The sequence below is a fragment of the Notolepis coatsorum genome (genome assembly GCF_963971535.1).
Source record: "Notolepis coatsorum genome assembly, chromosome: 3".
Taxonomy (NCBI): Eukaryota; Metazoa; Chordata; class Actinopteri; order Aulopiformes; family Paralepididae; genus Notolepis; species Notolepis coatsorum.
Window position 1 is genome coordinate 30297404 of NC_140167.1, and position 14888 is coordinate 30312291.

Genomic DNA, 14888 nt, shown 5'->3' on the forward strand with positions numbered 1-14888 from the left:
TTTCACTGCCACACTACAGTGAAAGGCAGTGAAAGGGTTAATCATCTTCCATTTATTCATTTGCTTAGATTTTTCAGGTCTGGTCAATTTTAGCATGGTGTTATTCACAGTCAAAGATACAATTTTTTTTATTGATATTCTCATTTGGTTTATTACAGTTTACTCAAGCCTAGTAACAGACACAGTATTTCTGACACTGGGAATACATTCCCTGAGATCCATAGATGTCCCTAGAATCAGATATCAAGAACATGCAAATGGACCATATTAAAAAAAAGGCTGTAAATGTGTATTCTACGTTCTTATGGAATGAATGAGATTACAAAATATTAAACAATTTAAATTAAAATAATTTTTTGGAAGGTTGGATGCCAAACCTGTACTGTACTGTGCTCATTGTGCTGTATAATGACAATACATTTGAATCTAATATAATCAAATTTCTTCCATATCATATCATACCATATCATGGACCACCTGACTCTGGCCTCCACCCGTTATAATGAGATATTAACTTCTTCTAATTGGCTCACACCTTGGCCAACGTCTTCACATACTCGCTAATTTGACCAACCGGTGGCAAAGTTTACATCTTCACACGTATCTGTCAAGACAACTGCACATTAGTCTAAAATTGGCCTGATTGTTTTTGAAAGCCTTAACAAAGTCCTGGTTGACTCAGCCCTTAACACATATGTGTGAACACAGCCCTGATTTGGTTAATGTGTATAGGGGGGGTAATCATGGGGGGGGGGGCAAGTGTGGGTGTGTGGAGGTGGAGGCTGGAGGAAGGGGGACGAGAGGGGGTGAAAGTGTGTCCCTTCTGCAATTGGCTGTGGCTCATTATGCATCTTATTGTTCCTTTGTTGGGCCGTGGGTATAAATACACCCCAGTGGGCCTGCAGGGTGACAGTTAAAACAGACTCACTCCTGCAGACAAGGCTCATCACCACACTCAACGCCAACAAAACCCTGAGAGAAGTGAGAGTGTGAGAACTTTGCCCTGAGGGAACTGTGGCCTTCTGACTTCCACAACCAGCAAACCAAAGAAGAACCATTTCCGTCTTTGTCTTAGAACCGATAGCAACGCAATTTGAGTCCCTAACCTTTGGGGTTGTATTTTTTTGCAGTTTTTCCCCCCGCACTTTGTCTATTTGAACCAAGATGGATTCTGACGCCGGCTCCACCTGCAGTCGCTCCTCGTCTCCAGACCTGGTGGTGGATGACGCCGTCGGCGGGTTCTTCAACAACAAGATGTTCCAGGCTTACTGTCGAGAGCAGGAGGCCGACAGGGAGAGCGGCGGCAAAGACAAGAGCCAGTCTGACCCCCACGACGGGCAGGACCTGAGGCTGAAGGTCAACAGCCGGGAAAGGAAGAGGATGCACGATCTGAACCAGGCGATGGACAGCCTGAGAGAGGTCATGCCCTATGCACAGGGCCCCTCCGTACGCAAGCTGTCCAAGATCTCCACCCTGCTGCTGGCCCGCAACTACATTCTCATGCTGTCCGGCTCCCTGGACGAGATGAAGAAGCTAGTGGGGGACGTGTACGGAGGCGCTCAGAGCCGCTCGGCCGCCCACGCCAGGATCAGCGCCCCGGCCCCCACCTCCCACTACCCCCTGCACCCTCTGGCTCAGTCCTTGCACTCCCTGGTGGGCGGCACGGCCTCCGCCCTCCAGCACCACCCGTCGGCCCCGGTGCCGGCCCCTCACTCGCCTCCGTCAGCCGCCTTCTTGGGCTTCCACGCTCCAGTCCAGGGCCTTCTGAAAGACCCCCTCCATCTCACCGGCTCCTTCAGGCACTTCCCCGGGATGCCCTGTCCCTGTTCGCTCTGTCAGCCTCTGCCTGCCCCCACCTCCGCACTGCACAGTCTAATCATGAAATGAAGTGAAGAGACTCCTAAGACTGAATGAACTCTGCTGTTTAGGGTGAACCTACTGAACAGCTTGCAGTTGTTATTGAACTTACAAAACCCTGGCAGGTGCCAGAAACTGTATATATTGTATATATCATTTATTTTGTAAAACTGCTGCTATATTTTTTTATAAATCGTCTCTTCTGCTTTGTTTCTACTGAAATGATTCTAAATGCACTGGGGGCTGTATCAGAACTGCAAAGTCTGTTGCTTGTAATTTATCTGTGGTGGTGAAACAGAGTCAATGAAACCAATGTGTCCTACTGTGCAGCTGCTGTATGTTGTTAAATTAAACTTTTTCCTAAAAAAAAACATTTTTGTTTACCTTCTCTTTCGTTATAAGATATGATCCCGACATTCTTTCATTTATATCACAAACGTCTTCCCATTATGATTTGAGATACGGATAGGATTGGTCTGAATATCAGATTAAGGAAGTGCATAATGTCTATCATATAACATTCTGTTTAACCTTTTATCCAATAAGGTTTTAGACATTATAGTTTAGATGATACAAGAAGGGCTGCGCTCCTTTAACTGGACCCAGGGGGTTGTATTGGTGCTGGGTAGGACAGGGGAGGAGAGGAGAGGAAGGACAAGTATTTAGGAGAGCATTCGTTGCTAACCAGCTTTGAAGAGGCCTGCCCCTGAGCTAAAGAGAGACAGAAGGGGCTAGACAATGCGCCGCTACGGAGACTGAATGTGGCTCTTAGGAGCTCGGGGACCATCCATCTTCACCTCAACAGGGTGCGAGAGATGAAAGGATGACACAGGCGCCGGGAAGGCGCGTCACTTTTGTCCAATGCAGGCGGGGGGACACAGCCGAGTCCCTCTCATCTCTAGGCCAGAGAATTTGTCACTGCCCCGTAAGAGGGACAGATGTATTCATACCTAAAATCTGAATTTTTGAGGAGACAGGATGGTGAAAAAAATGCGTCGGAGTGGAAACACGCAGAATACAATTTTCTTAAACTACGTACGGGGGCGTTAAGTACATAACGAATACTATAGGATCACAACATTGATATCAACGCTGCATAGATACAAGCTGTTGCATTAAAAAATCTTGCACACTAATAACAAACATTACAATTTGATAGTCATAAACAACGATTGATCAACTGAACTGCAATGATAGCAATTCACGCAGGTTGAATGCCATGAACATAACTTAGTCAAACAAACAACAACGCTCGGCCCTCACTTAGCAACAAATCAAGCGTGTAAAATACATGCTTATCCTCCCACAGCTGACAGATGAGGTGGAGAACAGGGGAGAAATGAAGAGATGTAACTCCTACTCCCCCCACCCTCTCTCCTCCTCCTCTTGAGAGCTCTGAATAGGCCCAAACAATAGCCGCGCACGGGACACAAAGGCTGGGGGAGGCCAAGCTCTCGTGCCTGGGACACAGACCCCCTCCATTCAATCTACATTTCATCACGGTAACAAGCGCCGCCGGGCCAAAAGGCCTGACACCTCGCTCGCCACAAAAGCGGTTAGCTCTAATTTATGAGGCTATTGACACTCTAAAGAGCCCCTGTCAGAGCCGGGGGATTGTCAGCTGTGGGACGTCCCAGTGGGGGGAGGCAGCTGCCGGCCCGGCCCGGCAATCGGGCTTCTGTCGCGGGGGGGACTGGCGCTGTGGCGTCACCTGGACCCCGGTCCCCTGACACTGGGACCCCGGGTCCTCCCACGCGGTCCTCCCACAAGGCCCCCCTTTATTTGGGCACAGGTGGGAATGGGAAGCAGAACACATTGCAGGGATTAGTGAGGATCTGCCTCCCTTTGCTCTAGGTGGATAATTAGAGACATTGACTTGTGCAAAGCTGGTGTTTCTTGATCGGCACCAGATGGTGTTAACCCACGATGTGCTATCGGCAGGATGGAGAGAGTGTGTGTGTGTGTGTGTGCGTGCGTGCGTGCGTGCGTGCGTGCGTGTGTGTGTGCGTGTGTGTGTGTGTGTGTGTGTGTGTGTGTGTGTGTGTGTGTGTGTGTGTGTGTGTGTGTGTGTGTGTGTGTGTGTGTGTGTGTGTGTGTGTGTGTGTGTGTGTGTGTGTGTGTGTGTGTGTGTGTGTGTGTGTGTGTGTGTGTGTGTGTGTGTGAGTAATATGCGTCTTAAATCATACAATATGGACTGGGCCTCTGTGGCCTGTTATAGTCAGCCTCTGCTGTCAACATGGCTCTTTAGCACATATGGTATCAGGTTGCTGTATGCTAACCTGCACTGGCAACATTTGGTTTTAAGTCATACTGCGATGCACAATATATTTGGAAATGTGCATCACTCAGATAAAATATTAAAATGATACTTTGGAATTAAAACAATGGACACAATTTGATATGTCATTATATTTAGAAGCAAATGCAAGTAAAGGACTCCAAGCTGCTTGGCCCTGTGATGTGTTTCCACAATCTGTACCCCAATTAACCCTTGGCATGATAAAAGAAATACAACGTCATCAATTCCTTACTCATCATCTCTAACCCAACGTCCAAAGCATCAAACACTGAACTAAACAAAGCCTTCAAAAGCATGACGAGCACAGACAAACCATTACAAAATCCTCTATTATGCGTTGTTTTTCAGGTCATCCCGTTACCGCATAGAGCAGACAGATGGGAAAGTTAACTGATTCGGATGCTAATCAATGGAGGGGTGCGTGTTCAAGTTGGCTCAGTGCGGCCTGGATCGACAGATTTCATTAGGGAACTGAAGGGCCCAATTAAGAGGACGGCGGCGGCGGACAGCAGAGACATATTGCGGAACATATGAACACATTGTGCAGCGTCTGGATGAAGGGGAACTTCAATTAAGGCAGCACACTCCTCCAGAAGCTCGTTGTCTGACCTTTTTACTTGCCGCTCAGTAAAAAATCTGGGTCCCTTTCACCCAGAATACTGATGAGAGAGGGGAGGCACAGCTGGGACGGGGTCGACACACACTTATGCACAGAAGCCCAGCCGCATGCACGCACACACACACGCACGCACGCCACGCACGCACACACACACACACACACACGCACGCACGCACGCGTGCGCACGCACGCACACACACACACACACTCACATAAATGCATGCCACATAAACAGCCACGTGCACATACAGATACACATAAACATACTGTACATGTATGTACTGACATTAAACGGTGCAAATTCAAGATCTCAATGTGGGAAAATACCTTCCAGTACTCAGCAACTAGTGAGTGGAATAAACTGCCAGTGTCCATAAAAAGTATAGAGTCAAAAATAATCTTCAAACAGGCCCTGAAGAAATGGCTTAGTCACTCAGGAAAGATCAATGCAGGAGGTGCGCTGTTGAAAAGAATAGAATAGAATAGAATAGAATAGAATAGAATAGAATAGAATAGAAATACTTTAATCATCCTGAGGTAAATTTGACACTACAAATCGCAAAGTCACAAATAAGAATAACAAAACAAATTGCCTAAGAATAAGAATAAAATAGGCCTAAGCATAAGATAATAATAATAGAGTATGGACCGGGATTCACATTTCATATGTTATGTATATACATTCTAGTATAAAATATACAGTAAAAAATATACAGAAGTCTACAGTAAGTGTAATATTGAACAGTGTTGTTTTAAAGGTAAAAGTCCAGGAAGATGGTAACTGTCACCCTGTGCTCAGTGATGCAGTGAGGCACATTGATGCATTGTAAAGTCTGATGGCAGTCGGAATGAAGGACTTCCTGAAGTTCCTGTGCCGTTCAGTGCTACATCTAGGGAGTGTTAGTCTAGCACTCACATGCTCCTCCTGTCAGCCAAGTCTGTGTATAGTGGGTGGGAGGGGTTTTCCCTGATGGCCTGGAGCTTAGCAAGGCTCCTCCTCTCCGCCACCATCGCTAGAGAGTCCAGCACCACCCCAACCACGTTACTGGCCTTCCTGACCAGCTCATCCAGCCTGTTTTGTGTCCCCCACTCTCAGTCACAGCGTACAAGAAGTTTGTTTACCATTAATGTATTTTTTATATTCAAGTGTAGTGCTTGATTGAATTTGTGCATGTCATATTTGTGCCTACTCGTACTCGCCATCTGAGGACCACAATGGAAATAAACCGTAATGTTTTATTGTGTATCAATACTCGACGGTTTTAAATTATATGTGATGGCTGTACATTTTGTGTACCAGTATGTGATTTTAAATTGTCTAATAAATTCAATCAATAAATACATATGCATGCTCACTCACACAAACAGACAGACATACAGCAGAGAGACAGGGGTCACAAGGGTTGGGCAATAGCTACCAAATACCAAAATCCTTCCTCCCAAAGATATGTAAGAAAAATAAATAAATACAACTTTTTCAAGCCACCAGGACAGATGGATGTGGTCATATTATGCTATGAGAATGAATACTTAGAGAATATGCAACTGATGACATTGTTATGAGTATATCATAAGGTCGGCTCTCCAATGGGATACATTATTTACTGGTCAGACTGTAGTCAAACAAGTTATATTATAAGATATAATATTGAGAACAATATCAGACTGAAAGGGCGGATGGTACAGGAGGTCCTGTTGAAGGGATATCATCTACTCCCAGGGCCCCGTTCCCCGTACCTGGATAACTGAGTTAGCCGGATAACTTTCGGTCAAGTCTGACTTAAGCCGGACTTTCCCATTCCCCGAAGCTGGATTGTCTAAATCACCATGACAACAGATCAAAAAGTTTGAGCCTGGTTGAGAGCAGGGTTAAGTTCAAGTTAGCCGGATGAACCATAGCCACGCCCCCGCAAAGAAGTGACAGCTCGTTTCCTGAAATGATTCTCACAGTCTAGGATTGCATTATACCATTCTGAATTACGTTTTTGTGCTCCATTCTTCCAGAGGGGGCTTTTGAAATGTAAAATAGACCCAAAATGCTGATACTAAATTCACTTTGTCCTAAATAATGCACGTTATATATACCGTGGCGCTCGCTAGGTGCGATGTACACATTATGTGGTTATTTTAACAACGCGCAGCATTGCAAATGTGAATCCCGCGGGGATATCCTTAATGATTGAAACCGCTCGTTTGGCTCTGATTCCTTTCATATTCTCCGCTGTGGATGAGGAGCGAGGAAGGAGAGGAGCGCCTGGATTTTGTTTCATTCAAGCATAAGATTGAAGTGTCTATGCGTGGATTGTGGATTTTGTGTGATATTGTAACTGGGATTAAAATGTCTGATGAGATGCGCTGTTTGACGGATTTGAGAAATTGAATGAGCCGTTGACGTCACATTAATGAATGAGAATAAAGAGATAAAACTTCATTCAAAATAAAGAATATTCTAAACACGGGTCTCTCGTTCATTAATGTATAAACAATGAATTTAACCCATCTGGCACAGTGGCGCAGCGGTAGTGCTCAATCCTGGCAACCGGGCGACCGGTGTTTGAAACCCCGCCTTTCCAATATAATTTTTTGGAATATAATATTAATGATTATACGCAGAAGTAGCCTAGTTTTAAGTTAAAATATTATAAATCTACATGCATTGAGGATGTCATTCTTTATATAGCTCTCAACGTGCACCAAATTGAATTATTCCTACATTGCAAAAAGAAGGAAAAGACTAGGATTCGAACCCCGGTCGTCTGTGTGAAAGTCAAAAGGACAAACCGTCACACCGCAGTACAGATAAATAAAGAATCCACCATAGATCAATCAATGGATAAGAGAGCCGTATCCTTATTCTGAAACAGTTGAACTGATTATTTTCGCTAGCAAGATCTCATTTGATTATTCAATGCATAAACCTACTGCCAGCAGGAACGTTTAAAGAAATATAATCTGATTGATTGGGGTAATGAGGGATTTAAAATTAGCCTATAGATTATGCATTTAACTTGTCGGCAAGGCTATTGAGCCGCCTGCAATCTGTAAAACAATCAATCAATCAATGCCGTTAGAAGATCAGGATTTCTGCGATCTACACCTGCTGTCTTTTCAACTGAAGCGGCCGCGCGCACTTATCCAGAGTCTCAAGTCTGGCTCGAGTTAACGAGACTGAATCAGCGTTCCAGGAACAGGAAAATCCAGGCTTCAAACATCGGGTTAACTGAATCTGGATAATGGGACTCTTGATCGACTTAGTTGAACCAGGTACGGGGAATAGGGCCCAGGTATCCCATGGCATCCACTATCATCCCCGTCCTGTGCTTCCTGTTCACCTCTGACTGTGCTGCCAAGCACAGCTCCAATGTCACCATTAGGTTTATGACAACCATCCTGGGCCTCATCACAGACAATTATGAGAGGAGATGAGGACACCTACCAACTGGTGCTAGGACAACAACATCTCTCTCAACGTCAGCAAAACTAAAGAGATGATTGTGGACTACAGGAGACAATAGGGGAGTGGACACCTCCCGAGTACATAGGTGAAGCTGAGGTAGAGGGGGTCAACAGCACCAAGTTCCTCTGTGTGCACATCACCGAGGACCTTTCCTGGACACTATACACACGGTCACAATGGCCAAGAAAGCTCGCCAGCGGAGGAGGTTTGGCATAAACATCCTCACAAACTCAGAGCCTCACAGCCGCAAATCACTACATAGAGGAGTGGAGGCATCACAACACATCACTGGCTACAGACTCCTGGCCATTCAGGAGATCAGCGGTGCATCGTTAAGTATATTAAGGAGTTCAAACCATAACTGCTGCTATTGAACCTGGACTGCTACAGTACACACAAATGTGCAATATTGTTCTATACACTTGTCATGTTACTTTTTCACACAAATCCCCTTTTCCAATCCAACTTTATTTATATAGCATGTTTAAAAACAACAAAGTTGACCAAAGTGCTTTACAATCAATCAATACAGTAAAAAACACATAGACTAATCACAGTACATTGCACACAGAACTACAAACAGATTACGGCAGCAAGACTGTACATTTTCTTTCAAATGCTAGGGAGAACAGATGTGTTTTTAGATGGGATTTAAACATTGGGAGAGTTGGGGCCAGCCTAATGTGGGGAGGCAACTCGTTACAGAGTTTGGGGGCTATAACCGCAAACGCACGGCCCCCCCTGTTCTTTAGCCTGGATTTGGGAACAACAAGGAGGGACTGGTCAGCAGACCTCAGAGACTGTAATGGGGTGTAGGAGTGCAAGATCTCGGTGAGGTAGGATGGGGGCAGTCCCACCCTTTTTTGCGTGTATGTGTATAGTATACAGTATGTATATAGTGCTATAGTTATTCATCTCATTCCATTGTCTCATATCTCATGTGTCTGTTTAACTGTGACAAATAAATATCTTGAATCTTGAAACTACAGATGTACACACCGGACACCCTTTACACACAAACCTTTCAAATATATACAGTATATATTTTTTATATTCTTTATCTTTTTATCTTTATATGACTAGTGCTGTTTTGCGACTAGTGCTCTTACTGCTGATCTGACCTCGTCAAATACATTTCATTGTATCATTGAACCCGCATGTATGATGAATAAAGTTAAACTGAACTAACTGAAGCTCCCTGCACTTCCAATCACACTCAAAACCTGGAATCAAAACTGAAAATTAAGTCAAACAGTACATCACATACAAACAGGCACACAGTCTAACTGTCATAAGTCATTACATTTTTTTTTTACAAAATGTTCTGGTCTCATACTTTTACTCTTTTCATTCAATGTGTTTTAATATGGTGTAAAACATGGGTAGACATTTATTTTTCATGGATGTTCAGAAATCACAGTTTTCAAAGATGCATTTTCAGTCTTTTGAATTAGTAAGTACTTTCCACCAGTATTTTGTAGTTTATTTGTATACATTTGTTGGAGTATTTGTAATTGTTTAACAAAATACATTCGAATGTATTTTTGGCCATCTATCTATCTATCTCTCTCTCACACACACACACACACACACACACACACACACACACACACACACACACACACACACACACACACACACACACACACACACACACACACCCACACACACACACGCACTATAGCTGTCAACATTGGGATTTAAAAAAACTGGATATTTCGCCCCCCTTCCACCCGGCCCGCCCCTCCCAATGTAGTCTCCTCCCCCTTGTATGTATTATATATAAATATATATATATATATATATATATATATATATATATATATTGTCTGCACTGTGCAGCCGTGGAATCGCGAGGCCATAGATTTAGAATAGATAGAAAGAAAGGGCACATTGTGGTGTATCATTGTTGACAGAGTCTGCTATGGGGCGACAATAATATGTTCATGAGGCATGGTTTCTATCTTTAGCCATTAAACGGCGTGGTTTATTTCACATTGGTCCACAGCAGTACATGAGACATCCTTCTCTTATGAGAGCGAAGGTGGAAGAGACAGAGGGGGAGTCGGCATCTCCTTATATACCCTCTACCTGGCGGCAGCATTAACAGCTCCGCCTATAGCGCCCTCTAGTGGAAACAGTTATACATAGTTAGACAGTTACTCAGTTCTGTATCGTATGGCTCCGCTCGGCGTCACTACCGCACTGTACCTCGCTCGTGCACGCGCACTGAATAAAGAATTCCACAATGCACCTTTACATCCCAACATCCGTCTGACCACACCCTCAGCTTACCTTCATAAGCATGTGTGTGGCCACCTACTCGCCTCCTTCTTCGCTTTCACCACAAGGAAGTGCCTGGTAGATCCCCACTTGACGAGGTTGCTAGTTGAAGAAAGTTGAGACGAGTTTACATTGTGCTTATTTTTTTCTTCTCTCATAAATATTCAAGAGAAAAATCTAAGTCATAATGTCTACTTCGGAGAGTCATAGAACCACTCTTCACCAGCGGTTCTCCATTCCCGCCTCCGTCGTGCGTTCTGGTGCGGGGCTGTTGCCGCTTTCGTGGTCGGCAGCCACGCCCGGTAGGCATTCGATGGGTAGTTTGCCTCTCCGAGGAGCCAGTGCACCGGTGCCGTCGACTCTGCGATGGCCTGGTCCTGGCTCTGGTTCCTCTGGTTCCGGGGAATCGTCCGTTGTTGAACGGCCGGTTCCGTTGGTTCCGGAGGATTTGAGACGCAAGCTTTTTGCGTCTGCTCGGTCCCGTCGCAAGATGGTGTCCTGCAGACGTGAACGGCCTGGGTTTGGGGAATTGCTGGAGACCAGCGAGGATGCGTCGGTCTCTAGTTGTCCAATGGAAACAGAGGACTACATGGTAGAGGCGGACGGGTTCTTGTTTGAAGGCCCAGTAGAGACGAATATCCCACCCGTCCAGGTAACACTGGAGGGGGGTGATATGTCTCCTTGGGGCGCCTTGTTCGAGGATGTCGGGGAAACCCCTCTGCGTCTTCAGCAGGATGCCCTACTATCAGCCACATCAGACTGTGGCTCCTTAACCAGTCGCAGCCTGCTGCATGTGAGGGATGCGGGTTCGGTGGAGGAAAGTCTGCAGGGGGAACTGCAGGCTTTGTTCCCCGAGCTTATGGCGGTGGCGGCCACTGCAAACGGCGTGCCGCTGCTGCAGCCACTGCCTGCTCCTGTCCCCAATGATTTAATAGGTCATCTCTGGCAGCGTCGCCCGGTGAGAGGGGTGGACGTTGTCTACCCATTTTTCCCCTCAATGGGGGCCTATGTTCGTCGGGGCCAGGTGGTGTCCCACATCATGGGCCTCACTCCCACCTACGTACCAGTTACTCGGGTGGTGGGTTTGGTTGAAGGTATGAGAGAGGGTGTGCCACGGCTTGATAGGCCGATGGCCGCTCTCCTCTGTCCGGATGTGGTGTGGGAGCCGTTATGCAAGCCGGTTCTCCAAGGAAGATAGGCTAGGCGGTTGGCGTATTGGAGTGACCAGTCATTCATCGCGGGTACACAATCGCTGGCTGCTGCGTCTAACATCGCACAGCTGGCTAGATTTGTATCCGGGATAATGACGGGCGGCACGGAGCGGTCGGAGGTACAACATGATCAGCTCACCCAGGCGGCAGGAGCTGTCCTGCATCTGACCCAGGTGCAGGCCATAGCCTCTGGGAAAGTGCGCACCCTGGCTACTCTGATCCAGCGACACCTTTGGCTGGAGCAGGCCCGTGTGCCGGGCGAAGAAGAGGTCTCCTCTTCTGACAGCCACCCTCTCCGATGCTGGACTATTCGGGAAGGCCCTGCAGCTGATGACCTCAACATGCAGAGAGATGGCAGAGGAGAGGTCCGTACTCCAACCCCATTTTTCGCCTCCCGTCGTCGCCGGTGGAGTCAGAAGGCTTCCGTGTCGTCGAGGTTCCTACGCCGTGGCTGCCAATGCCTCCATCGCCACTGCTGGCCCATCGACGAAGGCCAGGAGGAGAGACGGTGCTGCTGCTGTAGCCGGCCCATCTACGACCGGAGGTGACGGTAGGGATCGACGAGACCAGCAACCGATTGCCTACCGTCCCTCCGGGGCTTCTCGGGGTGGCAAAGCCAGAGCGGCTCGAGGCAGCAGACGCCGCTAGACAGTGACTTTTTCCCCATGCGGTCCCCACTGTTTACCCCTCCCCGGCCCTATCATATTATTTGTTGCTTAAATAAAAAGTCCCCTAAAGGGGGACTGTATTATTTGGTTAAACAAACTGTGTGTTTCTTCACCAAAATATGATAAGGTTGTAAAGTGTGAATCTACATTGGTATACATTGATGGATGAGTTACATTCGTGTTATGAGATTAAAGCAAGGTCTGCAGCATACACTCGGTTATAGAAGGGTTTCTATCTCGGCCTGACGCTCCACATGCAGGTAGAAGCTGGTTGTATGGTCTGTTGCTTACACACGAAGTAATGTTGAACTACAACACTGTTGTGTTAGTTGCAGTAATGCTCGTATACACACGTTCCACGGCCTAGCCGTTATACTCTCTATCAGTGTTTTTCTATGTACAACATGGAATGCGGGTGTAGGATTCACACACGCACACAACTTGGTTTTGTTGTAAACCCTGTTCACATTCTGTGGGTAGCATGCATTGTATTAGCTTGCGCTATTCATTGGCTTCTCCCAAATGTTTTCATATGCTACAGTTGTTATTGTGTGCAGGGGGAAGGGTTTTGTGAGGGGGTGCCGATTAAACCCCTCCTTCCCACTTGATTGGTCGAATGGGTTTTCTCATCTCCTGTTGGGCCAGTCAGGGGGGGGGGGGGGGGGTTGTCCTGACTATGCTCCTATTACAAACAGGAGTTATGTGCGGGTTTCCCCCCGTCATAGCGTACGTTATGTTGCTATGACGATGGCTTCCGTGAGTAGATCTTTACGTAAGGTCTGTGGTGTCAAAGTGTCGGGTTAGAGTGTAGGACTTACGGGTCCGCTACGCTCGTTTTTATGTGTAACTTGAGTCAGTTGGTCACGTGACTCGCAGTTGCCATGGCTTTTTCATTCTACGACTCACGTGGGAAGGCTTTCTGGGGAATTTCGGTCTAAATCCTCTGTGGAAGGGGTGACTGGATGTAAAAATATAAACAGTTTTTACCCCCGGCTGTGTAGACTGGGATTCATACTGTTGGTGCTTCCTTCTTTTTATTAAAAAGAGTTGGAGTTAGGAGGCACCACACCCCTCTTGTCATTCCCCTGGGCGCTTGGGGATTCACTGAAAGGTCTAAATAGCCTATTCATTGATGTGGTTGTGTCCCGACGCACGTTAAGTGCTAGCTCGGGGTGTTCTGTTGAAGATCAGGCGGGTGACTAGCACGCCTTGGTTGCTTGTGGTTAAAACAGCGTTTTTATAAAGCAACTGGGATGGAGGTTTTTTCCTCTTCCGACGACCTGTATTGGTTATCGACGGATTCTCGTTCATGTCTGGGGGATGATGACGGAATGGATCTAAACATATGTAGAGGGGTCTCACGCCCTTGGGGTGGGCCACCAGGCACGGTTCGCACCGACCGTCTGGGTGGCGCCTTCTTTTCGTGTTTTAAGATCACCACGCCTATCTGCCCCTTCTCCTGGAGTAGGCATGTCGGCGTGGTTAGGGTCTAGTCTAGTGTGTATCGCAGTGCCTCTGTGCCTGTTTTCGTAGTCTAGTGTGTATCGCAGTGCCTCTGTGCCTGTTTTCGTAGGCAGTTAGCCTCTGGTATGCGTGCCATTAGCGTTAGCCACGCTTCTAGGCCTCTTTTCTTTTGGAAATAATGATAAAAAAAATCTAAAAAAACTAAAAAACTAAAAATTATATATATATATATATATATATTTTTTTTTTACTATTCGACTAAGAGGTTGGTTAGTCGAATACGGCCCCTTTCGACCGATTAGTCGACTAATCGACTAATAGGGGTCAGCCCTAAAACATACACTAAATGTTAATGTTAGAAATGTTAATTTCCATTATTTCCACCATGTGCAACATTTCCTAAGAACAGCAATGTCCATTCTATCAACTCCAAATCTGTGCTATGAGCTCAATTCTCCCGGTGCATGCAGAAGTAGAATTGCTGTCGTGTTTTGGATGAATGAGTAGAAATGAAAAACGGAAATCTTCTTTTATTAAAGTAGTTTTGACATGTGATATAGATAAAGATATTGTTTCATTGTGTATTGATTAACTTTACATTTGCTCTTCATTCATATTACAAAAGTTATACTGGCATGTCTAATACAGCAATAGATTATGGGTAAATGCAACGTTAAAGCAGTGCCAATGTAAGACTGACTTTACATTAAACGAATGACAATAATATAGTGTAAAGTAGGGTATTATTTGGACTAAAGAATGTGTTGTCTCACCCTACTCGCATGTTGAGGGAGAGCACCATACATTATACACTGAGAAACCACGGCCGAGAGTGAGCTCTCCGGGAACAACCCCACTTTGCCGGTATTGCTGTCTGCCTTTTGTAGGTAGGTACTTCTAGAATGTAATACATTTCCGGCTAAACCCCTCCTTTAGCCAGTCGATGTTGTTCTTCTTCTTCGGGTCGCAAGTCTTCCGGTCTGACTTCCTGTGCTAACGTTCTAATCTACACTGCTGCCACCTGTCGTCA

The 14888-nt window shown here is 46.1% G+C and overlaps 1 protein-coding gene across 1 annotated transcript; it reads left to right on the plus strand.

The window, feature by feature from the left end:
* Window positions 1–1164: 1164 nt before the first annotated feature.
* Window positions 1165–1887, plus strand: olig4 (oligodendrocyte transcription factor 4; the record flags this gene model as incomplete). The annotated part of the gene is made up of 1 exon (XM_084311138.1): window positions 1165–1887. One exon carries the CDS (start codon window positions 1165–1167, stop codon window positions 1885–1887), a length of 723 nt encoding a protein of 240 aa, XP_084167264.1.
* Between the last annotated feature and the right edge of the window lie 13001 nt (window positions 1888–14888).